At 47.5% G+C, this 26,368-nt stretch overlaps 3 protein-coding genes across 3 annotated transcripts; 2 read left to right on the forward strand and 1 right to left on the reverse strand.

Annotated features, from left to right (window-relative positions):
• The first annotated feature begins 54 nt into the window (after positions 1-54).
• On the forward strand, positions 55-8,503 carry LOC129481971 (golgin subfamily A member 8A-like). The gene is given in 19 exon segments (XM_055277024.2): positions 55-174; positions 221-512; positions 1,359-1,397; positions 1,663-1,714; positions 1,800-1,826; positions 1,829-1,882; positions 1,978-2,034; positions 2,037-2,083; positions 3,103-3,189; positions 3,297-3,404; positions 3,595-3,661; positions 3,664-3,681; positions 4,055-4,311; positions 4,579-4,684; positions 6,966-7,003; positions 7,134-7,234; positions 7,317-7,417; positions 7,507-7,662; positions 7,749-8,503. Coding segments are annotated over 19 exon segments (1,791 nt in total). The 5' UTR covers positions 55-97; the 3' UTR covers positions 7,856-8,503.
• On the forward strand, positions 4,986-6,197 carry LOC129481979 (golgin subfamily A member 2-like). The gene is made up of 2 exons (XM_055277032.2): positions 4,986-5,916; positions 5,999-6,197. Exons 1-2 carry the CDS (start codon positions 5,613-5,615, stop codon positions 6,133-6,135), a joined length of 441 nt encoding a protein of 146 aa, XP_055133007.1. The 5' UTR covers positions 4,986-5,612; the 3' UTR covers positions 6,136-6,197.
• Positions 8,504-18,757: 10,254 nt separating the features above from the next.
• LOC129481977 (putative GED domain-containing protein DNM1P46) lies at positions 18,758-25,834 on the reverse strand. The gene is made up of 4 exons (XM_063640016.1): positions 25,489-25,834; positions 21,644-21,848; positions 20,713-20,924; positions 18,758-20,144 (listed from the first exon to the last, which is right to left on the reverse strand). The coding sequence occupies exons 1-3, from the start codon at positions 25,675-25,677 to the stop codon at positions 20,719-20,721; spliced, it is 600 nt and encodes a 199-aa protein (XP_063496086.1). The 5' UTR covers positions 25,678-25,834; the 3' UTR covers positions 18,758-20,144; positions 20,713-20,718.
• Positions 25,835-26,368: the final 534 nt, after the last annotated feature.

The raw sequence follows: 26,368 nt of genomic DNA on the forward strand, positions 1-26,368 counted from the left end.
CTGAAAGGGCCCCAGGGTGGGATGGTGGGGAGATAAGAACCATGAGAGAAGTTGTTACAAAGGAGTTTTGGGAGAAAAGGTCCAAGATAAGCAGAAAATGTTGCCAGTTGATGGGGAAGAAAGGAAGTCAGAGGGCTTAGACACTGAGGGGGACAGAACATCTCCATGTGCACTCTCATCTCTTGTAGTCAGCACCAGGTATCCACAGGGAGGGCCCTACATCATCTGCTACCCTGAAGGATCTGGATGCAAGAGGCTCTGGGCGGAGGTGCAGTGACCCTGCAGGCCAGCCCTCTAACCTTTTCCCACAGCGGGGACCAGGTGCCCCTCTGCCAGCTGAGACAGTCCACACACACTGCAGCCCTAATGATTGTTCTACCTCTCCCCCACTCCACTCCTCCTCCACCTCCTCCTTGCTGCATGTGCCGCAGAGCCCGTGCCAAGAACCAGCAGTAGTCCTGGACTCCAGGACTGTAAAAACCAGTCAACTGAAGAACACCATCAAATCTTTGGTAAGAGTCCAGTGGGGTCCCCTGATTCCACCCTGCCAATCCTGGGCTCATTTCCCCTTGGGGCCCTGAAGAAAGGGGCCGGGGGCCCCTGGTGCCAAGGGCAAATAGGGATCTGGGGCACCCAGGCCTCACCTGGAGGGACCCCAGAACACGAAGCACGGCTCTTCTTTTGCTGCCCTTTGAGGACTCTCTCCTCTCCAGACACCCCTGCTCCAGTCCTTGCTACACACGCTCTGGGATTGTTGCCTCTTGGGGAAGTGCTAGCCTGATTGGTTGTCAGGGGCCCCGTATTTCTGCTGTGACTCAGTCCCTAACTTGCTCTTTGATTCTGGACAAGCCACCTCTCCTTTTTGGGCTCGTGTTTTGAGAGGAGGTAGTGAGTATCAAAGGTCTCTGTCAGCTCTGAGAGTCCGAGATTTAAAGGCCCCCTAGAATGGAAACCTCAGGGCCAAGGGCTCCTGTCTGTCCTTTTCCATCCTATATCTGCTGTGAAGAACCGTACCTGGCCTGTACGTACTCAGTAAATGTTTATTGAATGAACACACTTTTCTAAATCACAAGCTGGCAGAAGGGGGGCCCTTTCTCAGACTCCATTTCTAGAGGTTTATGTTACTCTCAAGAGATTCCAGATTCAGACTTCGCGTTTTGTGGCTGTGGGCGAAAACCAACAAAGACCCAAATCCTCTGTCCTTGGGAGCTTGAAGAGAGTTTACCAGTTCGTGTTCCCATTGGGTCTGAGAACTTTTTCTTTAAAATCCATTCCTGGCCCCTGCCTACCGCTTCCTGGTCTGGGGAATAGAGCTGAGGGGGCCACCCTCCATCATCTTAATTTGACTATCCCCACAGAAAGAACAGAAGAAACAAGTGGAACATCAGCTGGAAGAAGTAACGTGATTCCTTTGTTTGCTCATGACATGACTGCTGGGTTTGGGGGGCACTCAGATGTAGAGGCCCCAGTCTTATCTCATCCACTCCCAGCCTGGGGAAGAAGGCTCACCCCTCAGATTCCACCCCATCCCCACAGGGTCCCTGATAACCTGGTCCCATGGATGGGCCTGTCCTGGGGCATTGGTGGCATTCTGGGGGCATGTCTCTTGCTGTGCCATCTCTGCCTCCCCCTGGTAAGAGCTCTGTCTTCCTCTTCCCACAGGAAAAGAAAGCAAACAATGAGAAATGGAAAGCCAAAAAAGAGTTAGAGGTGAGTGGAGGGTGTGCAGTTCCCTCCTGTCCTCCGGAGAATGTTTCTTTCCTTCTCTTTCAGCACTTGCTTGGCTTTTCTCCCAAAAGTTCAAATCCAGAGATTGAACACACAGAAGGGAAACTAAATACGGACCTTTATCACACGAAACGTTCTCTCAAATATTTTGAAGGTAGGAATCTGGGCACCCTGTCATCTTTCAACCTGGCACTTTGACATGTCTTTAGGGAGAGTCTTTCGGGTCCCATCTCAACTCTCTCATTAGAGATGAGTCCAAGGATCTGGCCATCTGCCTGCAACATTCATTGCAGCGTATAGCAGAGTTAGGGCTCTCTCTGCTGTCACTGCCACACAGGAGAAGAAGGAGGACAGTGTGAGTTCAGCCATGTGCCCCATCCCCTGGCAGCTTGGCTTCCTAGATGGAGGAGTGAGCCTAAAGGTCCCTTCTGCAGGATGGAGTGTCCTGCCCAGAATGCAGCATGGCCATTTCCCGCTTTTGTGTATGGTTGTTAGAGCAGCCTGGGGCTGAGTCAGCTGCTCTGAGTGAGTTGGGGGCCACTGTGGGGAGCAAGCACTGGACGCAGAGCTTGGAGGCCAAGTGCCTGCCCTGCCCTTACCTGGCTGTGGTCTTGGCCAAGTCCTAGGTGGGTTATTAGGTACTTGTACTGTGAAGGTACAGAAGAGTACATTTAATATGTTACCATTTCTGTAGACAGAGGAAACTGTGTGTGTGTGTGTGTGTGTGCATACTATGATAATATACATAAAACATGTATGCAAGGGTTCATAAAAAACTCAGGAGAGAGCAACAGGGTGGCTGGGAGATACTTCCCTTCTGTACCTTCTGAGTTTTGGACTATGCGAATGTATCATCCATTCAAAATGTGAACAAAAGATTAATTTTCCCCTTCCTATCTGTGCCCCCACCCCCAGCAAGAAAAATGGGCTTAGAGAGTCACATAGATCTGGGTGTTCAAATCCCAGCTCTGCCTAAGTGATCTTAGGCAAGCACTTAACCTTGAATACTCCGTTTTCATCTACACAATAGAGGTAATCATAGTAACTGTCTCCTAGGCTGGTTGCAAGGATTAAATGGGATTGCTAGCATGGTACCTGGTGAAGCACTCCATAAAGGTTCAAACAGTGGTAGCAATAAAAGTCATAACAAAGCAATATTATCTGATCTCTCTGGGCCTCTCTTAGCCAGCTGTAAATTCGATCTCTTTCCCTGTCCCTTCCAACTTGACTGAGTTCTTTTAAAAACCAGACCACGGGCTTGGAAAGGCCTTGCTCTTTACTGAGCTGTATATTGAGCCTAGCCTGACCCTTTCAAGGGGAACTGTGGAATGGCCCGGGTTCTCCAGATCGAAACTTCTCACTCTTCACCATCAGACCTCGAGCCGCAGTAAAGCAGTTATCGAGTAGCAGTTAGAGCGGTCCATACAGGAGCAGGCACTGCTGAATGCACAAGCGACACGGGTGAGGTTTTGCAGAGGGAGGGATGTGGAAGGAAGATGACCCCAGGTGGCCAGGAGCAGGTGAGGACCAGTGACAGCCCTTCCTAACTTCTGTGCCCTTTCTTGCAGTTGAAGGAGTTGCTTAAACAAATCCGGCTAGAGAGAGATGAATATGCTCAACATATAAAAGAAGAGAGGGCCCAGTGGCAGCAGAGGATGAGGAAAATGTCACAGGAGGTGAGATCTGACCCTTCAGCCCCCCACCTTAGATAAGTCACTGGATGTTTCTGGGCATCTGTAAAATAATAGTACAGCCGGAGGTGGTCCTGGGTCTGGGCTTTGTGGAGGTGGGGGCAGAGAGGGAAACGGCAGCCTGTCCAGCCTCCAGCCCCTCTCTCCAGGTCCCTTTCCCCTGTGCCTTGGGCAGGTTCGCACATTAAAGAAGGAGAAGAAGCATGAAACGCATCGGGTAGAGAAGCTGGAGAGGAGCTTGTCAAACTCAAAAACCAGATGGGTAAGATGGGGCTGGCGTGACCTGGGAGCAGGACTGGCATCAGAGGACTGTGGGGGTGGCTTAGAATGCCCCAGGGAGGTGGGTGGATGGAAGGGCTTTGAGGCACAGGGAAAGAGGTCTGTGCCAGGAGATGGCAAGTCTTGTCATCTCCATGAGCCTCAGTGTCCCCATCAGCAAAGAGGGCCTGTTGTCAGCCACCCACAGTGCTCTCTATCTGAAAGTGGCTTGGAAGATAGGCTACTATCCAGTTGTGAGGAATCAGTAGCAGTGAGGCCAAGTTTGGGGAGCCTGAGAGGAGCTGTGCACCAAGAGGAGGGTTTTTGCTTGTTTGTTTGAGAATCCAGAGGCCCTTATTGTCTGCTTCCTTTCTCAGCTGAACCCCTGACCCTGGAGCCTCCAGCAGTGCCCTCTGAGGTGGAGCTGCAGCACCTGAGGAAGGAGGTTGAGAGAGTGGCAGCAGAACTCCAAGCCCAGGTGGACAACAATAAGGGCATGAGTGTCCTGATATCGGGGCAAAAGGAGAGGCTTCGGGAGCAGGACGCGAGGCTTCGGGAGCAGGGGGAGAGGCTTTGGGAGCAGGAAGCGAGGCTTCAGCAGCTGGCCGAGCCACAGAGTAGCTTCGAGGTGCTGGTGCGTTGCCCCACCTAGGGAGCCTGCCCTCCTCCCTAGCCCTCCAGGCCTTCATTTCCCCACCTGTAAAATGGGGCAGTGTAGCCCTCACGTGAAATGTTACTTCTAAAGGCACCTGTGAGCCAGAGCCATGCTCTGGTGACTGTGGGAGAGAGGGGATGATTTTTCTAACCTGCCTCCACCCTTCCCAGTGCCATGGGAGGCAGACACCAAGTTCTGGGGTCTCCAGCTGCAGTGAGCGGCTGCCGATTGCTTCTCTCTGTCCAGAACAATGAGAACAAGAGCTCTCTGCAGTTGGAGCAGCAAGTAGAGGAGCTGCAGGAGAAGCTTGGCAAGGTGAAGGAGACAGTAACCTCTGCCCCATCCAAGAAGGGCTGGGAGGAGGGCACCAGCATGTTGGGAGGGGAGGTGCCAGGCCAGAGGCAGCTCTAGCCTGTGGGCAGGTGACCCCAGCACCCTCCAGGACAGTCCTGTGACTATTTCTTGCTTCCTGCCTTCTGACTTTTAGAGGTGGGTAGCCCTGGGCTCCTCCCAGGTCTGGACATCATCATCCCAGCTAGCGGCATGGAGTCCCCAGTCATAGGGGAAGAGACAGTGGTATAAGAGGCTCCTTATGCCAGGCACGGTGGCTCACACCTATAATCCCAGCACTTTGGGAGGCTAAGGCAGGAGAATCACTTGAGGTCAGCAGTTTGAGATCAGCCTGGCCAACATGGTAAAACCTCATCTCCACTAAAATTACCAAAAAAAAAAAAAAAAAAAATTAGCCGGGCATGATGGCACATGCCTGTAATCCCACCTACTCAGGAGGCTGAGGCATGAGAATCGCTTGAGCCCAGGAGGTGGAGGTTGCAGTGAGCTGAGATTGCACCACTGCACTCCAGCCTGGCCCACAGAGTGACACTCTGTCTCCAAACAAAACAAAAAGGCTTCTTAGATTAAAACTGGATTCCAGCCTCGGTTCCACTGGTCACCAATCAAGTACTTTGCATCTCTAAGTCTCTGTTCGTTTAACTTCAAAAGGAAGTTAACATTTTCCTTACAGAGGTGCTGAGGATTAATTGAGATAACACTTGGAAAGCATTAGGCATGTAGCACACTTAGCAGATAGTGGTTGGCTTCCAGTGCTTTTCCACCAGTCTGTGGCCTACAGTTTAAATGGTGAGAAGAGGGTATGAGATTTGAGGCTGGGGAAGGAGGCATGGGGTTCTAGGAAAAGGAGGCAGTCACTTAGGCCTGGAGCAAGAGGCCAGGGGCCTGGGCAGGCAACAGAGCCCCACAATGCCCTCGCTACTCTATTAATGGGCCCAGAATCTGGAAGCCAGCAACCATGTGCCCTCATGCCCAGGGTCTTCCTGCAGGTGCAGCTGAAGAGCCAAGAGGCTCAGAGTCTGCAGCAGCAGCTAGACTATTACCTGGGTCACCTGCAGCAGTACGTGGGCACCTATCAGGAGCAGGTGGCCGCCTGTCAGCAGCAGACATCTGAGACGGAGGCGCTGCACAGCCAGTTACTGCAGCAGACCCAGCTAACGAACCAGCTGCAGCAGCAGGAAGCTTGTGGCAAAGCGGTAGCTAACCTGGCCCGCCAAAAGTTGCAGGAGACCCAGGGGACGGAGCTGCTGAGGCCAGGGCCCTAAGGGGGACAACCTGACAAACTCTGTGCATTCTCACCCTTTCCTGGCCCCTTAGGAGTGCCTGGAAGCTGCCAGCCAGCAGAACCAGCCCCTACAGGCCCAGTTGAGCCTCATAGCTCTCCCTGGGGAAGGTACAGGAGACTGCCCAGAGGAAGAGGAGAGAGCCCCAGGAGGAAGCGGGGACTGTTAGCAGCATAGGATTGAGGAGTTGGAAGAGACCTTTAGAACAGCTGGTCCTTATGCCAACCGGGTGCCCGCACTAAGTTCGGCAACAATATGGTGACCTCCTGGGAGCGGGGGGGCCACCAAGTTGCCTAAGGATGGCTGAACTGGCCCAGGTCAGAAAGGGAGTGGGTCAGAACTCCCACACCGACCAGTAGTGGGACTATGCCTGATCCTGGTTCTTAAAAGTAAAAATAACAGCAGCTCATTGCTGTCTGGGTAGTGGCTGGCCCAGGGTTACACAGTGAGGGTGGAGGCACAAGTGGGCCCACAGTACCTCCCTTGTTGGGTTGTCTGAGGACCCTTCTGGCCACCCCCCACAGGAGATGAAGGAGGACATCTGGACAATGAAGATGAGGAGGCACCTCAGCCAATGCTGAGCAACCCGGAGGACCTAGAGAGCTGGGAGGCCACGGTGAGCCTCACTCCCCCTGCACCCATTTTGCCACCTTCCTCTGTGGTCCCTCCAAGACCCCTTTATGCTCTTGGTTTCCCTGCCTTCTGATTTCTCTGGACCCTCACCCCTTCCGGGAGCCAGTGGTCAGACACCATTTCACCTGTGACCAACAGGTGCACTCTCTGAGGCCCCAAAGGAAGGGGCTGCGCTCCACCTCTCTGCCATTTGTTCTGTGTATGCCCCTACAAGAATGCTCACCTCTTGCCCTCAGGTTGCATTTTTCAACTCCGCTGGAGCCAATGCCCAGGAGGAGCAGGAACGGTTACGAGAGCAGGTGAAAGAGCAGAGGGTGTGCTGCCAGCGCCTGGCTCACCTGGTGGCTTCGGCCCAGCAGAAGCCAGAGGCAGCGGTCCCAGCCCCAGTGACTGGGGGCGAGTCTGTGAGTGGGAAGACCCACCGGGCCGTGCAGGAGGTCATGGAGAAGCTGGAGGTGAGTCCTGGCATGGGCCAAGAAGGGCAGGGGTGGGGCAGGTCGCTGCCGAGATGTGACCCCATTATTTTGGCTCCAGAGCGGCCTTATGGACCTCCTGGAGGAGAAGGCGGACCTGGGGGAGCGAGTGGAGAAGCTAGAACTTCAATTCCTCCAGTACTGGAAAGACAGAAGCCATCAGTGAGCGGGAGGCCAGGGCACGGCAGGGAGAGCTGCAGGGCCATCGGAGGGGCCTCAGCGTCTGAGCCCTGTCCTCCCACAGGAATGTGCATCACCCTAGAACACAGCCAGGGGGCAGTGCCCAAGATGCGGCAACAGGAGGAGGACATCATCAGGCTGGTCCAGGACAAGGAGGAGATGAATGTAGGGTGTACAGCATCTCTGCAGGGGTGGGGGTGGGCGCGACTGTGGGCGCCGGTAGGTGCGTAACAGCTGAGCACCCCTCCCTCCAGGTGAAGCTGCTGGAGCTGCCGGAGACGATGTTGTGGCTTGTGATGACTACAACGAGGGACACGGCAAATTCCCGGCCACTGCCCTGAACCCTGCTGATGAGCCCGGTCCAGGCGCCCCAGCCCCCCAGGAGCTTGCGGGTGCTGACAAGCATGGTGGTGAGTAGAGTCCTCAGGCAGGGTGGGCAGGCAGGGGCAGGGGAGGCTCACACTGCCCTCAGATCCCCACCTCCATCTCTCCAAAGATCTTTGTGAGGTGAGCCTCACTGACAGTGTGGAGCACCCAGGCTTGGGCAGCAACTCCTGTATGCTGTTCTTTTGCTGGGCTTGGCTGCTGAGAAGAAGGAGATAAACATCACCATCGTCAAAGAGCTGCTCAAGAAATTTTAAAAGAGGAAACAAAGTTATGGGGTTAATCTCCTACCCAATTCATTTACTTCAATGTTAGAGCCACTCATGATTATTTGTGTTTGTAATTTATAGTTTATTTGTAAAAAGTTAAAGGAGAGTGGGTCTCTGTGGCTTTCACTGATGTTCACTCTGGCATCCTTTAGCATTTTTCTTTTTTAGTTTCATAATTGTAGGTCATTAGCATGCATATCGAGTTTGCCCTTATGTGGTGGGAGTTCAAATACACAAAGACCCACTATTTGCACAAAATTATTGTTGCTAGTTTGGAATAGGCTGCCATGCTTTTTTAATGTTATTGCAGCATGTGTATTCATTACAGAATTCAGATAAAATTTGCTTATGTTCTGCTATTGTTTCATCTGATCTTAATCACAGTGAGCTCTTCATTAGCTCAATATGTGGTTTGCCCCCAAGTGTGCACTGTTTATTACTTTGTAATATGCCACTATGAGTACTGACATTTAGAGTTGTTTAAAGGCCGAGAACTGGAAATGCCTTTCCCCTATTTTCTGTGTATTGGTGATGGGAGTAGTAACATTTTGGGGGAGCTTTTAAAATCTCACAGAAGAGGAAAGTGGCCTGCTCTGGCAGGTATGTGCAGGATAGTGTGTATTTCATTTGTTCCGGTGCCAAGAATTAGCGCTGTACTATGGTAGTTCCCTTCGGATTTGTATATGCTCTGGGCTCATGAAGATATTGCATCATGAGCTGCAGCAGTTGTACTCTTTCTCGATGACCTAAAAAGTGATTATTTCCGAGGAACGAAAGGCTCTCATCGTTGACTGTAGATGTGGAAAACCTTTCCTAGCTTAGAGCATTTGTATCTATAATACATTTTAAAGTCAGAGTTGATGTTACCTGTTTTAATCACATGAGCACATGTCCCAGTACACAAAAGAGTGCTGGTTGGCATTCTTCTTAATGTATTTAGTGAAGATCATAAGAAATCCTTTAAGAGTTTAAATGTCCCTGGAACAGGCATACAGGCTCTAGTCAAGAATGAATTAGAGTGAAGGAAAGCTGTGTGACACCTGGCATTCCTCTCTGTTCATGGAGCTTCTTTGAGGCTTGAAGACTGATTTTTACCATCTAGACCTCTCTGGCTAATACCTATTCTTCAACCACCTTGGTTACTCTGACATAGGAAGTTACTTCTTTTCCTTGAATGGAAAACACTTTAAAAAATAATAAAATTGAGGGTGGAGCCAAGATGGCCGAATAGGAACAGCTCCGGTCTCCAGCTCCCAGCCCCAGCGACACAGAAGACGGGTGATTTCTGCATTTCTGCTTGAGGTACCGGTTTCATCTCACTAGGGAGTGCCTAACAGTGGGTTCAGGACAGTCGGTGAAGCGCACTGTGCGCGAGCCGAAGCAGGGCGAGGCATTGCCTCACTCGGGAAGCGCAAGGGGTCAGGGAGTTCCCTTTCCTAGTCAAAGAAAGGGAAAACAGACGGCACCTGGAATATCGGGTCAGTCCCGTCCTAATACTGCGCTTTTCCAACGGGCCTGGAAAACGGCACACTAGGAGATTGTGTCCCGCACCTGGCTCGGAGGGTCCTATGCCCACAGAGTCTTGCTGATTGCTAGCACAGCAGTCTGAGATCACCCTGCAAGGCGGCAGCGAGGCTGGGGGAGGGGCGCCCGCCATTGCCCAGGCTTGCTTAGGTAAACAAAGCAGCCAGGAAGCTCGAACTGGGTGGAGCCCACCACAGCTCAAGGAGGCCCGCCTGCCTCTGTAGGCTCCACCTCTGGGGGCAGGGCACAGACAACCAAAAACTCAGCGAGAACCTCCACAGCCTTAAATGTCCCTGTCTGACTGACAGCTTTGAAGAGAGTAGTGGTTCTCCCAGCACGCAGCTGGAGATCTGAGAACGGACAGACTGCCTCCTAGAGTGGGTCCCTCACCCCTGAGCAGCCTAACTGGGAGGCACCCCCCCAGTGGGACAGACTGACACCTTATTCAACCGGGTACTCCTCTGAGACAAAACTTTCAGAGGAACTATCAGACAGCTGAATTTGTGGTCTCACGAAAATCCGCTGTTCTGCAGCCACCGCTGCTGACACCCAGCCAAACAGGGTCTGGAGTGGACCTCTAGTAAACTCCAACAGACCTGCAGCTGAGGGTCTTGTCTGGTAGAAGGAAAATTAACAAACAGAAAGGGCATCCACACCAAAAACCCATCTGTACATCACCATCATCGAAGACAAAAAGTAGACAAAACCACAAAGATGGGGAAAAAACAGACCAAAAAAACTGGAAACTCTAAAAAACAGAGCACCTCTCCTCCTCCAAAGGAACGCAGTTCCTCACCAGCAACGGAACAAAGCTGGATGGAGGATGACTTTGATGAGTTGAGAGAAGAAGGCTTCAGACGATCAAACTACTCTGAGCTACGAGAGGAAATTCAAAACAATAGCAAAGAAGTTAAAAACTTTGAAAAAAAATTAGAAGAATGGATAACTAGAATAACCAATGGAGAGAAGGGCTTAAAGGAGATGATGGAGCTGAAAGCCAAGTTTCGAGAACTACGCGAAGAATGCAGAAGCCTCAGTAGCAGATGCGATCAACTGGAAGAAAGGGTATCGCTGATAGAAGATGAAATGAATGAAATGAAGAGAGAAGGGAAGTTTAGAGAAAAAAGAATAAAAAGAAATGAACAAAGCCTCCAAGAAATTTGGGACTATGTGAAAAGACCAAACCTACGTCTGATTGGTGTACCTGAAAATGATGGGGAGAATGGAACCAAGTTGGAAAACACTCTGCAAGATATTATCCAGGAGAACTTCCCCAATCTAGCAAGGCAGGCCAGCATTCAGATTCAGGAAATACAGAGAACGCCACAAAGATACTCCTCGAGAAGGGCAACTCCAAGACACATAATTGTCAGATTCACCAAAGTGGAAATGAAGGAAAAAATGTTAAGGGCAGCCAGAGAGAAAGGTCGGGTTACCCACAAAGGGAAGCCCATCAGACTAACAGCTGATCTCTCAGCAGAAACTCTACAAGCCAGAAGAGAGTGGGGGCCGATATTCAACATTCTTAAAGAAAAGAATTTTCAACCCAGAATTTCCTATCCTGCCAAACTAAGCTTCATAAGTGAAGGAGAAATAAAATACTTTACAGACAAGCAAACGCTGAGTGATTTTGTCACCACCAGGCCTGCCCTAAAAGAGCTCCTGAAGGAAGCACTAAACATGGAAAGGAACAACCGGTACCAGCCCCTGCAAAAACATGCCAAATTGTAAAGACCATCGAGGCTAGGAAGAAACTATAGCAACTAATGAGCAAAATAACCAACTAACATCATAATGACAGGATCAGATTCACACATAACAATATTAACGTTAAATGTAAATGGGCTAAATGCTCCAATCAAAAGACACAGACTGGCAAACTGGATAAGGAGTCAGGACCCATCAGTGTGCTGTATTCAGGAAACCCATCTCACGTGCAGAGACACACATAGACTCAAAATAAAGGGATGGAGGAAGATCTATCAAGCAACTGGAAAACAAAAAAAGGCAGGGGTTGCAATCCTAGTCTCTGATAAAATAGACTTTAAACCAACAAAGATCAAAAGAGACAAAGAAGGCCATTACATAATGGTAAAGGGATCAATTCAACAAGAAGAGCTAACTATCCTAAATATATATGCACCCAACACAGGAGCACCCAGATTCATAAAGCAAGTCCTCAGTGACCTACAAAGGGACTTAAACTCCCACACAATAATAATGGGAGATTTTAACACCCCACTGTCAGCATTAGACAGATCAACGAGACAGAAAGTTAACAAGGATATCCAGGAATTGAACTCAGCTCTACATAAAGTGGACCTAATAGACATCTACAGAACTCTCCACCCCAAATCAACAGAATATACATTTTTTTCAGCACCACACCACACCTATTCCAAAATTGACCACATAGTTGGAAGTAAAGCTCTTCTCAGCAAATGTAAAAGAACAGAGATTATAACAAACTGTCTCTCAGACCACAGTGCAATCAAACTAGAACTCAGGATTAAGAAACTCAGTCAAAACCGCTCAACTACATGGAAACTGAACAACCTGCTCCTGAATGACTATTGGGTACATAATGAAATGAAGGCAGAAATAAAGATGTTCTTTGAAACCAACGAGAACAAAGACACAACATACCAGAATCTCTGGGACACGTTCAAAGCAGTGTGTAGAGGGAAATTTATAGCACTAAATGCCCACAAGAGAAAGCAGGAAAGATCCAAAATTGACACCCTAACATCACAATTAAAAGAACTAGAAAAGCAAGAGCAAACACATTCAAAAGCTAGCAGAAGGCTAGAAATAACTAAAATCAGAGCAGAACTGAAGGAAATAGAGACACAAAAAACCCTTCAAAAAATTAATGAATCCAGGAGCTGGTTTTTTGAAAAGATCAACAAAATTGATGGACCGCTAGCAAGACTAATAAAGAACAAAAGAGAGAAGAATCAAATAGATGCAATAAAAAACGAAAAAGGGGATATCACCACCGATCCCACAGAAATACAATCTACCATCAGAGAATACTACAAACACCTCTATGCAAATAAACTAGAAAATCTGGAAGAAATGGATAAATTCCTCGACAAATACACCCTCCCAAGACTAAACCAGGAAGAAGTTGAATCTCTGAATAGACCAATAACAGGTTCTGAAATTGTGGCAATAATCAATAGCTTACCAACCAAAAAGAGTCCAGGACCTGATGGATTCACAGCTGAATTCTACCAGAGGTACAAGGAGGAACTGGTACCATTCCTTCTGAAACTATTCCAATCGATAGAAAAAGAGGGAATCCTCCCTAACACATTTTACGAAGCCAGCATCGTCCTGATACCAAAACCTGGCAGAGACATAACCAAAAAAGAGAATTTCAGACCAATATCCTTGATGAACATTGATGCAAAAATCCTCAATAAAATACTGGCAAACCAAACCCAGCAGCACATCAAAAAGCTTATCCACCATGATCAAGTGGGCTTCATCCCTGGGATGCAAGGCTGGTTCAACATATGCAAATCAATAAATGTAATCCAGCATATAAACAGAACCAAAGACAAAAACCACATGATTATCTCAATAGATGCAGAAAAGGCGTTTGACAAAATTCAACAACCCTTCATGCTAAAAACTCTCAATAAATTAGGTATTGATGGGACGTATCTCAAAATAATAAGAGCTATCTACGACAAACCCACAGCCAATATCATACTGAATGGGCAAAAACTGGAAGCATTCCCTCTGAAAACTGGCACAAGACAGGGATGCCCTCTCTCACCGCTACTATTCAACATAGTGCTGGAAGTTCTGGCCAGAGCAATCAGGCAAGAGAAGGAAATAAAGGGTATTCAATTAGGAAAAGAGGAAGTCAAATTGTCCCTGTTTGCAGATGACATGATTGTATATCTAGAAAACCCCATTGTCTCAGCCCAAAATCTCCTTAAGCTGATTAGCAACTTCAGCAACGTCTCAGGATACAAAATTAATGTACAAAAATCACAAGCATTCTTGTACACCAATAACAGACAAACAGAGAGCCAAATCATGAGTGAACTCCCATTCACAATTGCTTCAAAGAGAATAAAATACCTAGGAATCCAACTTACAAGGGACGTGAAGGACCTCTTCAAGGAGAACTACAAACCACTGCTCAATGAAATAAAAGAGGATACAAACAAATGGAAGAACATTCCATGCTCATGGGTTGGAAGAATCAATATCGTGAAAATGGCCATACTGCCCAAGCTAATTTATAGATTCAATGCCATCCCCATCAAGCTACCAATGACTTTCTTCACAGAATTGGAAAAAACTACTTTAAAGTTCATATGGAACCAAAAAAGAGCCCGCATCGCCAAGTCAATCCTAAGCCAAAAGAACAAAGCTGGAGGCATCACGCTACCTGACTTTAAACTATACTACAAGGCTACAGTAACCAAAACAGCATGGTACTGGTACCACAACAGAGACATAGATCAATGGAACAGAACAGAGCCCTCAGAAATGATGCCGCATAGCTACAACTATCTGATCTTTGACAAACCTGACAAAAACAAGAAATGGGGAAAGGATTCCCTATTTAATAAATGGTGCTGGGAAAACTGGCTAGCCATATGTAGAAAGCTGCAACTGGATCCCTTCCTTACACCTTATACAAAAATTAATTCAAGATGGATTAAAGATTTATATGTTAGACCTAAAACCATTAAAATCCTACAAGAAAACCTAGGCAATACCATTCAGGACATAGGCGTGGGCAAGGACTTCATGTCTAAAACACCAAAAGCAATGGCATCAAAAGCCAAAATCGACAAATGGGATCTCATTAAACTAAAGAGCTTCTGCACAGCAAAAGAAACTATCATCAGAGTGAACAGGCAACCTACACAATGGGAGAAAATTTTTGCAACCTACTCATCTGACAAAGGGCTAATATCCAGAATCTACAATGAACTCAAACAAATTTACAAGAAAAAAACAAACAACCCCATCAAAAAGTGGGCAGAGGACATGAACAGACACTTCTCAAAAGAAGACATTTATGCAGCCAAAAAACACATGAAGAAATGCTCCTCATCACTGGCCATCAGAGAAATGCAAATCAAAACCACAGTGAGATACCATCTCACACCAGTTAGAATGGCCATCATTAAAAAATCAGGAAACAACAGGTGCTGGAGAGGATGTGGAGAAATAGGAACACTTTTACACTGTTGGTGGGACTGTAAACTAGTTCAACCATTGTGGAAGTCAGTGTGACGATTCCTCAGGGATCTCGATCTAGAAATACCATTTGACCCAGCCATCCCATTACTGGGTATATACCCAAAGGACTATAAATCATGCTGCTATAAAGACACATGCACACGTATGTTTATTGCGGCACTATTCACAATAGCAAAGAGTTGGAACCAACCCAAATGTCCAACAACGATAGACTGGATTAAGAAAATGTGGCACATATACACCATGGAATACTATGCAGCCATAAAAAATGATGAGTTCGTGTCCTTTGTAGGGACATGGATGAAACTGGAAAACATCATTCTCAGTAAACTATCGCAAGGACAAAAAACCAAACACCGCATGTTCTCACTCATAGGTGGGAATTGAACAATGAGAACTCATGGACACAGGAAGGGGAACATCACGCTCCGGGGACTGTTGTGGGGTGGGGGGAGGGGGGAGGGACAGCATTAGGAGATACACCTAATGCTAAATGACGAATTAATGGGTGCAGGAAATCAACATGGCACATGGATACATATGTAACAAACCTGCACATTGTGCACATGTACCCTAAAACCCTAAAGTATAATAAAAAAAAATAAATAAATAAATAAATAAATAAAATTATTATAAACTAATATATGTGAGAGTGCTTAGTTGAAACAAAAAGGAGTTTTAGTAGACAGTATTATACTATATTTGAAAATCAAGGAGAAGTTTATGCAATTTAAAATGTTTACAAACTGCAGTGCAATCTACTGTTTGTGAATGCCAATGTATTATCAGGAAACGTGTCTATACAATCACAGAATTACATTTCCTCACAAACTTGTTTACTAAGAGTGAAATATGTTTTTGCACCTCTCAGTTTCACTTAGGGACATATTTTGTGCAATATTTATGTGATTGTGCCTATGCATGATGAATGAATGATTTCAGTCATACATTGCCTAAATCATAACTTGATGATGCTTGGGAAAGACTCAACAGTTCAAACTTCATGAAGTTCTAATGTCTGTGTTCCAAAACACATCACATTATTAGGATGTAGGGAGATGTGTACGTGCGCTCCCTGAGGTGGGGATTTCTAGTTACTAGACCATCTCCATTTTTAGCATTTGGCGTCCTCATGATACTTTTCTAAATATGACATTAACAGGAGAGCAACAATACGATTCTGCCGATGGAATAACAGATTTGCCTGCATTCACTGAAAGAGCGCAAATATTGGGTCCTTGTGACTTCAACTGACTCTTCCAAATTGTATGAATGTATCAGTGTATTAGATAAACCCAGTTTCAGAATGCAAAAGAAAAAATGTTAGACCAAATAATGCAGCTAATTAACAGTGGTACGATTTCTAGCCTGTGGGTTTAAAACGGACTTAAAGTCCTGTTCTTGCCTTTTATTTTCTGAACTTGCTGCTTTTTGCATTCTTTGAGTTCAGTTTAAAGACAGTTACTTTAAGTCCATTTTAAACCCTCAGGCTAGAAATCGTACCACTGTTAATTAGCCACATCTATTTGGTCTAACGTTTTTTCTTTATCATTCTGAAACTGGGTTTATCTAATACATTGATAAACTATTTCAAAGGTACTTTTATTGTTGAAATCATTTCACTTTTACCCGATAAATATCAATGACTAGGAATGACCTTCGGATAGCATTTAGCATCTGTAACTAATCTGAGAACAATGTGTTCATCAGGTGCCTATGGATTAAATCACATACTGGCATGTTTAAGCTGAATGTCAGTCTGGAAATAAATTTACTATATTAACTGAAATACCACTCTTTGTGTAGGTATTTGTCATATATTTAAGAGAAAGCTAAAAAGAATGGAAATCATATGACTAACTTAAGTCTTTCTTCAAAGTGCATACAGTCTTTTGCGATACCTCATTCAGCCAAGTATTTGTGCTCTTCCTCATTCAGTATAATGCAGCTTTTGATTTGCTTAGAAGGAAGGTTAGAGTTCATCAGAAACAGAATTTTAAAATGCTAGTTCAACTGAATAAATTTGAATTTCTGCAGGAAGAATCAAAACATCTATTTAAAGATTGCAATATATAATAATTATTTTTTAAGTATTTGATTAAACCTGATAGGTTTTCCAGACATGAAAAAAAATCAGTTCTAAAACCAAAGCTGATTTTTAGAAAATTTGAAAATGTAAATCAGCCCTATCCATAATACAGTTTCTCTAAAACGTTATCTTAAAGAGTCATTTAAAAATAATGTAACTATTAAAAAATTTAACTGCTATCTTATAGTTCTGAAATAAGTAAAACATTCTAAAATATGACTACTATAGTTTAAAAGAAAGAAACGGTGGGAAGGAAAAGTAGAGAAAGAAATGCCAATTCCAATCCAAAGCTTTATTTGCCAAGTTTTCTTAGAATGAATTTGACCAATTTATGAATTCTTGTAAACAGAATGTATAATGGAAATACTGAAAAACTTTTGCCTAAAGTGACATTATTGACTGCCAATGTGATGCTACTGTAATGTAATAAATTATTAAATTGTTGCAAAGTGCTGTTTTTGCCTTAAAATTTTATTTTGCGAGTCTTGAAAAACTATAGTATTAAAGGTGTTGATACTGTGAGAATGCTGGGCATGCTTGGCATGAGATGATCTGTTTCATTTTTACAAAATTGTAATATAGCCATGCAAGTGTTTGTTAAAAGAACACAAAATGAAAAAGTTACAGGATTAAAAAATGTTATAGAGTGAAAAAGTTATGGGATAAAAAATGTAAAAAAAGTTGTGGCAAAAAAGTAGAGAAGAATTTTGTGAAAAGTTACAAAAAAAGTTACAAAAAAGAAGTTATGGGATTTTTTAAAAAGTCATGGGATAAAAATAAAAATTAAAAGCAGGCCTCTGTCAGCAAAGCCTGGAGAAGTAGGGCTGGAGTCTCCACTGCCACCATGAGCCTACCACCCCTTCCCAGGGCCCCCTTTACAATTAGGGTAGCCACACAAGACCTCTGTCTAACGGGCAAAGACAAACAGACCCTTTGCCACCTTGACCAGGGCTGAGTCCTTAAATTTCTGGATGATGATGATTGTTATTTAAGAGCCAGAGGCTGGCAGAGGTGGTTTGTTTGGAGGAGGTCTGATGGCCTCCTTACTCTCACCATAGTAACTTTTCCCTCAGGGGGGCTCCCATGTTCTTATTCAGAGAGGTAGCTAAGGCAGGACAGTGGGGCTAACTGTGGACCAGGCGAGGGCATGGGCTGCTGCGGTGGCCCCCTTCCCCAGTGTACATATTGTGTCTGTGTAATGTTTTGTATATTCCAGAGGGTACGGCCACCCCTGTATCGTACCTAGTGGAGGTTGGAGCTGGCACATGGGGAGGAGGGTCTAATAATTATTTGTGGCTGGGAAACTTATTTATTGCCAGCATAGGACAGAGAAAGGAGGCGGGGATGGGGTCATGGCTCCTGGTGATGTGACTCCTGTTTATTTTGCTTTTTATTTTGGAATAAATGGATTTAGCCATACTGCTCAGCCTGGTGTGTTCCCGTTTCCCTCACTGGGTCCTGGTGTTTGTGCCACTGAACGAGGAGCCCCGGAGTGTCTGAGCATGTCCAGCTGGGCTGTTGGGGACCTTGCAGGCCTGTTACCTGTATGCTGCCTGGTGACACCTGGGGGATTCCACGGGGACTGCCATGGACCTATGGGGTGCAGTCCGGCCCTGACTGCCAACAGACTCAGAAGCCTGATCTAGCCATGGCCGGGAAGACAGGTACCAGCACCTAAGGGCACTGACTTCCACCCACCCCAGGCATCTTCCGTTCCATCCCCTTGCCTCCCTCTCCTGTCTGCACCTGGTGGCCTGTTCTGTCTGTTCCTCCAGAGTGCCGGCTGCTCCTCAGGCTCCCTCCAGGCTGAGTTCATGGCCCTCCCCCCTGGTGGCCAGAGCCAGCTTCACAGGATAAGAGCCAGCTAAGCTCCAGGGGCTTTCCAGGAAAAGCGTCCCTTGGAAAGGATGTGGCCTTTTCACAGCTCCCAACAGCGCCCTAGAAATATCTTGGCCTTTCCCCTCCTCTGAGCTCCACACAGAACACAGCCAGCAGAGGACACACTTCCCCGCCATCCAGAAATGGGTTTGATTCTCAGCCGAGGGACAGCAGGACTGGTAGAGACTGTCAGGCCACACAGAGGCCTGCACAGCACCCCCATGCTTGGTGGGGGGCGGGAGGGATGGCGGGGCTGGCTGTCCACAGGCCGGGCATGACAGGGAGGCTCACTGAAGGTGGTGCACTTTGGAGGGGCAATGTCAGGGGACAGCTTTCTCTTGTTGGGCCACAGACTCCAAAAGTACAGCACGGTGACTGATTCCCAGCGCTAGAGACGAGGCGGTCGGCCACATGTTGATGTATGTGTATATATATATGTGTGTGTATATATGTGTGTGTGTGTGTGTGTATTTATAGATATTTATAGAACAGGACAGGGGCATATGACAAAGGGGGCACAAGTTTTCAGCAGTGGTCACACCTGGGTGTGTCAGCTCACCACTACAACAGACTAAGTCACAGATGTAGGGGGCTGGCTTTGGATTTGGGGCTGGGGCAGCCACTGTCAAGTCACAGAACAGCCGCTCAGGTAGGCTTGGAAAGGGAGGTCTCTGAGAAGATGAGGGATCTGTTTAGAGGTCGAAGGGGGGGCTGGGGCTCTGAGGATGGGATGGTCTTGCCTGACCCAATCAGCTGGCAGTTGGAGAGAAAGCAGAGAGGAACAGGAGAGAGAAAAGCGAGCAGAGAGCTGATGAGGCAAGTGCAGAGCACAGGTGTGCCACAGCAGCTGTGGGAAGGCTGCGGAGGGGAGGGCACAGGTGCGGGTGTGGCACGGTTCCTGGGAAAGTGGGGCTGGAAGGGAAAGGGAAGGAAGACGGAGGGAGGAGCCAGAGCTTAACGGTTAGTGCCTGGGGGCTGCAGCGGCCCTCCCCACCCCACACACACTGGCCTCTTTCAGGTCACCCAGGGCAGTGCACCCACCGTTCAGAGCAATGCTCAGCCCCCTCCAGTTTCCCTCTTCTCTGGTCACCCTGTCTTCAAACTCACTGGCCCCGGGCCACCTCTCGCTTTTGGGAACCCAGCGCAACATCCACCAGGCCTGATAGAGAAGGAACACCGCTTGAACCAGGATGATGAAGCTAAAAGGGATGGATGGCTGGAGTGATCGCCGCAGCCCCTCTGGGCAGTCAGAAAGCCCAGGACCCTCTGAAGGGACCCTGGGGGAGGTAGGGAGGACAGGCAGCTGGATGCCACTGGCTATAGACTTACAAGTCTAAGAGGGGAGCCTCAGCTTGTTGGGGGTTGCAGGTCACATAGGTGAGGCTGGCCCTTCCTGCTGGGAAAAGCCGAAGAGGGAGAGTCCATGGCAAGGGAGGTGGGCGAGCTTGCTGAGTGGAGCTCAGCCGGGCCAGCAGGCACTGGGGTCCCCTTGGCTGAATAGCAGAGGCGACATCTAGAAGCAACAGGCCAGGGTGCATTAGCCTGCTGGCTGCTGGTAGTGCTTCAGCGGGGGCCAGGGACCCTGCCTTCAGCCACACGCTAGCAGCTATGATGGTACGTCCCTGCCTGGCCTGTGAGGTGTGTTGTGGGTTGACCGTGTGTATGGGACTCTCAAGGATTCATCCTAGATCACCACTGGATTGTCATCAGATAAAGGAGGTGGGACCTGACTATCACCCCTGCTCTGCAGTGGATTTGGCTCTCAGCACTCCCAGGCTGGGAGCTGGATGCCCTCCCCTGGCAGCATGACTCAGACTTCACAACAGGTACAGCGTGCCCAGGATGACATTCCTAGGCCTCTGGCCGCCTCAGAGTACAGCCCCACACACAACCCCCTCCAAGCTCTCAGCCCTTACACCATAAGCCACGAGCCCTCTGACAGCTCCATAGAGCACCCAGGTCTGCGTGTTTGGGTGCAGAGCCTGTTCCAAGAGCCCACAAGCTCAGCCATGGAGGCTGGGGGGCTTTGGGGCTAGTGGGGGCCAGCCCTGGTACCTGCATCCAGCCGGGACGTTCTGTACCTGAAGTTAGGAGTCGTCCACGGGCCCCCGTAGCTGTGCTGACGGTGGTCGTGTTGATGTCGCGGATGATGCTGAGCCTCTTTCAGCATGTGGTGCACGCGCAGCATCTCGTCTCACCGCTGTGCCTGCTCTGCCGACTCCTCCATCAGCGTGTTCTGGTCCCCCTGCGAGTACAGGTTGGACAGCAGCTCTGAGAAGACGAACTCCTTGGTCTGAGAGTGGGCAAAGAAGGAAGGAGGTTGGGTCCTGATGCCTGTGCTGCCCTGGTCTCCCGCTGGCCCGTGCTGGGACTGTGTGCTGGAGTTGGAGCCCTGAGTATGGCTTCTCAGATGCGGCTTCTACACAGCTTAAACTCAAAGATCTGCCTCCCCACTGCCCTTTTCTCACTCAGATAGGGACACTGAGGTCCAGAGGGAAGGTCAGCTGTCCAACTCACAGATCTGGGAGGGGACCCTGGACCTATCATGCTACCAGGACACCTGTCTACTCAGTTTTTTCAAATTTTTTTTGGAGATAGGCTCTTACTCTGTCGCTAGGCTGGAGTATAGTGGGCGAGATCACCGCTCACTGCATCCTCAACCTCTTGGGCTCAAAGTGATCCTCTAATGTCAGCCTGTCGAGTAGCTAGGACTATAGGCACGTGCCACCACCAAGCCCAGCTATTTTTAAAATTTTTGTGTAAAGGCCAGGTCTCACTATGTTGCCCAGGCTGGTCTCGAACTCCTGAGCTCAAGCTATCCTCCCACCTTGGCCTCCCAAAGTGCTGGGATTACAGGCATGGGCCACTGTCCTCAGTCCCACGTTATATTTCTATGAGACAGCTCTGGTCTGGACCGTGCCTCCCTCCCTGGACCTGGTCCCATAGGGCTGGTCGGCATCTCCCCCAGGCCAACATGGCCACCTGCATCCCCAGTGCCACAGGAGCCCCCACCCCCATGAGGCGGTGCATGTACGTTGTAGATCGTGATGTGCATGATAGTCTTGGGCTTGACACCAACCATGAGGTCCCACACGGTCTTGTTGACAATGGCCATGTAGGAGTCCACCAGGTTCTGGGTGGTTTCCATTTGCTGCTCCAGCTGTGGGTCCATGGAGTGCATGAAGCTGTAGGAGCCATTCTCCTCGGCCTTGCTGTCCTGTCACGGAGAATGCAAGGTCATCAGGGTGGCCAGGCCATGCAGCCAGGCTCCAGGAATCCTTAGGATCTCAGTCCCTCCAAGGGTACCTGGAACATTGAAGCACAGAGAGAAGCAACTGGCCTGAACATGCACCCAGCTCCCCACACACTCTAGATGGTTTCAGTCCTCTGCCTCTCAGGACCCCAGACTCCCCTGATTCAAGTCTCCTCTTAGTTCTGACTATAGTGCCCAGAATTTGTCTCAAGTTACCAATCCAGAAATTGGAAAAGAACATCTCCAGGTCCCTTGCTTGAAGACCTGGCCAGAGCTTGTGCCAGGCTGCAGATGCCTGGCAGGAGGCAAGAAAAGGGCATACTCACTTTCCCCTTGTCCTGGGAGGCCCACACACCAACATTGCCACCGCCACTGCCACCAGGGAACACAGCAAAGTAGACACACAGAGAGAGGAAAACGGGAAGGGTTGAGTGAACCTGGGATACTGCACACCAACTTTAATGTGTTGTTGAATTCAATTAGCTAATACTTTGTTGAGGAATTTGCATCAATATTCATCAGTGATATTGGCCTGTAGTTTTCCTTTTTGGATGTATCTTTAGTTTGGTATCAGGGTAATATTAGCCTTGTAGAATGAGTTTGGAAGTATTCCCTCCTCCTCTATTTTTGGAATCGTTTGGGTAAGGTTGGTATTAGTTATTCTTTAAATGTTTGCTAGAATTCAGCAGTGAATCATCAGGTCCCAGGCTTTTCTTTGCTGGGAGACTTTTCATTACCGCTTCAGTCCCATTATTTGTTATTGGTCTGTTCTGGTTTTGGATTTCATCCTGGTTCAGTCTTGGTAGTGTGGATGTGTCTGGAAATTTATTCATTTTTAGTGGGTTTTCCTATTTGTTTGCATATAGTTGCTGATAATAGCCACTAGTGATCCTTTGAGTTTTTGTGGTATCAGTTGTCATGTTTCCTTTTGTTTGTCAATGTTGTTTACCTTTTTTTTTTTTTGAAATGGAGTCTTGCTCTGTCGCCCAGGCTGGAGTGCAATGGCACAATCTTGGCTCACTGCAACCTCTGCCTCCCACGTTCAAGTGATTCTCCTGCCTCAGCCTCCTGAGTAACTGGGATTACAGGCGCATACCACCACCCCGGGTAATTTTTCTATTTTTAGTAGAGACGTGGTTTCACCATGTTGATCAGGCTGGTCTTGAACTCCTGACCTCATAAGGTGCCCACTTTGGCCCTGCAAAGTGCTGGGATTACAGGCGTGAGAATCCGTGCCCAGCCCACATTTCGTTTTTAAATTTTACTTATTTACTTTTTTTTTTCTTTTGCAGACAGGGTCTCATTCTGTTGCCCAGGCTGGAGTGCAGTGGTGCAATCATGGCTCACTGTAACCTTGAACACCTAAACTCAAGAGATCCTCCCACCTCAGCCTCATGAGTAGCTGGGACTACATGCCTGCACCACCACACCTGGCTAATTTTTCTAGTTTTGGTAGAGAAAGGGTTTTGCTATGTTGCCCAGGCTGGTCTTGAAATACTGGCCTCAAGCAATCCTCCTGCCTTAGCCTCCCAAAGTGCTGGGATTACAGGCATGAGCCACCATGCTGGGCCTATATATACATTTTATTTTCCAAGTTATATGAAGTATTCTGTATGCATCCTTCTGGAATTTGTTTTTCTTACTTAATATTATATTGCTAAAGTTCTTATTGTTGTTTATCGCTGGCGTTCATTCTTTTTGAGTGCTTGTGAAATCACCAGAAGATAGAGATCCTGAGATCTCTTAAGAACTGCTGCTGGGAGTATACACTGGTATGACCACTTTGGAAAACAGTTTGGCTCCATCTCATAAGGTTCAATATTCACACTTCTCCCAGCCCAGCAATTCTACTCTATGTGCAAGAGAAATTCTTGCCTATATAAAACAGGGGATGTGGACAAGGAATGTCCACATAACATAACAGCTCTGTTCAAACATAACATAACAGAACATAACAGCTCTGTTCAAAATAGCAAAAACCTATTGCCCATCAACTGGAGAGTAGGTGATTAAATTGTGCTTTTTATTCCCTTTGATTTCCTGTAGTCTTATGATGCAAGTGGCTTTCCCATGGCTAGTTTAGGGAGGGCGATACTCTTGGCAATCGAGTCTGTGGTGGCAGTCCTGCTTAGCCCTAGGGCAATCGGTGCTGCCCAAAACAAGAGTAAACAGAGCAAGGTGCCCCATTGAGCCAATGCCTTGGGTCCCTGGAGGTACAGTCTTGTACCTGGAGGAAATAGCCATCATACAAATCAGTGTTTTCAAATGCTCTGTCACTGGGCTGAGTCCAAAGGACATCCTCCCTTAAAACATTACAAAGTTTATTGGGGCTACCATTTATCGAGCATTTATCATGTGCCTGATCATGTACTAATTGCATGCATTATTTTATTATTTTATTTATTTACTTATTCATTTATTTGAGATAGGGTCTCTCTGTTTCCTGGGCTGGAGTGCAGTGGTGCCATCACAGCTCACTGCAGCCTCAAACTCCTGGGCTCAAGTGGTCTCACCTCAGCCTCTCGAGTAGCTGGACTATAGGCCTAAGCCGCCAAGTCCAGCTAATTTTTAAAAAAACATTTTCATAGAAATGTGCTCTGGCTTTGTTGCCCAGGCTAGTCTCGAACTCCTGGCTTCAAGCGATCCTCCTCCTTCAGCCTCATTATTGCATTTACTCTTCACCATCACCCTGTGAGAGTGCCTGGGGGTAGGTGCTCCACACAGTAGCAATGTAGCAACCTCCACTCATAGGTGACAAAGAGACTCAGTGTAGTCAAGCAACTTCTCAAAGGTGGAGGGTGCTGGAGGGTGGCTGGGCCAGGATGAAGACCTAGGACTCTAAAGCTGGTGCACCAGTAAATGAGAAAATCTCTGGGGGTTCAGGATCGCTTCCTCCCAAGAAATCTTTCTCCAAAGGTTCTCAAAACAATGACAGATCCATCTTTCCTAAAGCAAACAAAACTAGCAGCCCCTTCATTTTAGAGGGGGGAGGGGGGATAAAGATTAGCTAAGCTCCAGGGCATCCCATTTTAATCCTACACATTTATCAGGCAACTGCCAGCACAGCACCCCAAACCTAAAGAACCATGCACAGCTGTCTCTGTGGGGCATGGCGTGTCCATGCACATAAAGATTTTCCAATGTGTGTTTACAGGCCAGTGGCATCATCCTCAGTCACAGGTTAAAGGGCAGCTAGGCCTGGCCTGCTAGGCACCACCATGAGAATCTGCTGAGCTTTCCAACTAGTTTCTCTGTTGTTTGCAATGAAAGACGCCCTGAAAAGAAGGGGTGTGGGTGGGAAGAGTTCTGATTTGAGGTCCCCTGATCCGGGCACGATCTCCTTCCCCAGTCGCCAGTTTAATCAGAGGACTCCATCCATAAACACAGGCTCAAGCTCTGTCCCCCAACCCCCTCTTTCCACCAGGTGCCACCCTCTGCTTCTCTTCCATAGAAAACAGCCTAGGCTGACAGCATTCCCTTAGGATCTGTGCCCTCGGGCCTGGCTTAATTTTTTCCTCTCCAAAGAGCCATCTGTAGAGCCGGAAACCAGCAAAGCCTAACTCAGTACTGGACGCCAGTTCCTCTGCCTTTCAGTGATTCCTACCTTACCCTGGGGTTTTATGTTTCTTGTCTCAACCCTAACATTTCTCACTCCTCCACAAGTCGAATTGCTCACGCCAGCCAACTGAAGCATGCTCTTCTTGACACAGTTAGCTCTCGGCACACGGTTGGTGCTAAAAAGAAAAATGAGCATTATGTCAATTTCATTGATCAACAAAAGTGATGGCTCCATTGCAAAGTCAAGTTGATAGTGCCTGGGCCTCTGAGTTCAAAAGTCTTCTAGACAAAGGGCTCTGAGCTGAAACACGAGCATGCACACATATGCATCTCTCTCAGTCTCACGAGATAATTCGGATACTTGGTTGTTATCCTTGAGCATTTTCCTACCTCATTAATGCACCTGTAGCCAACACAATAATAATTACAGCTAATAACGGCTAAAGCTGAGGACTTTCCTGAGCCAGGCAGTGGCTTTAAAAACTTTAATGTTTTCACATGGACTCTCATTGAATAATTTCTGTTTTTCAGATCAAGAAACTGAGACTTACTATCACATTTGGGATTAAGTTTAAAAAAAAAAAAAAGAAACTGAGGCTTAAAGCTGTCTAGTATTTCACAGCCAGCAAATGGCTAAGTTGGAACTTGAACCCAGGCAGTAGCGCCCCAGGATCCTGTGCCCTTACCCATTACCTAGTGTTGGCTACACAAAACTAGTGTGTACACATCTTCAACTACGGTTTAAGCTATCGTTTAAGTGGGTGACATATTTTTCACTACACTTTATGTAGGTGACTTTCAGTTTGGGGGTATTCTACTTACGCTATCTATTGAGCTGGATATTAACTGAGAACAAATAGAAACTAATGAACTCTGAAAAACATAAAACATGAGCAACATGATGTCACCGCAAAAGACAAAACAGC

Source organism: Symphalangus syndactylus, chromosome 5 (genome assembly GCF_028878055.3).
Source record: "Symphalangus syndactylus isolate Jambi chromosome 5, NHGRI_mSymSyn1-v2.1_pri, whole genome shotgun sequence".
Classification (NCBI taxonomy): Eukaryota; Metazoa; Chordata; class Mammalia; order Primates; family Hylobatidae; genus Symphalangus; species Symphalangus syndactylus.

Excerpts from the sequence above, each read along its gene's own strand:
- LOC129481979 (XM_055277032.2), top strand. The coding sequence starts at position 5,613 with ATGGGCCCAGAATCTGGAAGCCAGCAACCATGTGCCCTCATGCCCAGG. Across the intron at positions 5,917-5,998 it reads CCAAAAGTTGCAGGAGACCC|AGGAGTGCCTGGAAGCTGCC; the intron begins AGGGGACGGAGC and ends TCCTGGCCCCTT.
- LOC129481977 (XM_063640016.1), bottom strand. The coding sequence starts at position 25,677 with ATGGAGCCATCACTTTTGTTGATCAATGAAATTGACATAATGCTCATT. Across the intron at positions 21,849-25,488 it reads ACATAAAACCCCAGGGTAAG|GACAGCAAGGCCGAGGAGAA; the intron begins GTAGGAATCACT and ends TCTCCGTGACAG. Across the intron at positions 20,925-21,643 it reads ACATGCACCGCCTCATGGGG|ACCAAGGAGTTCGTCTTCTC; the intron begins GTGGGGGCTCCT and ends GCCCACTCTCAG.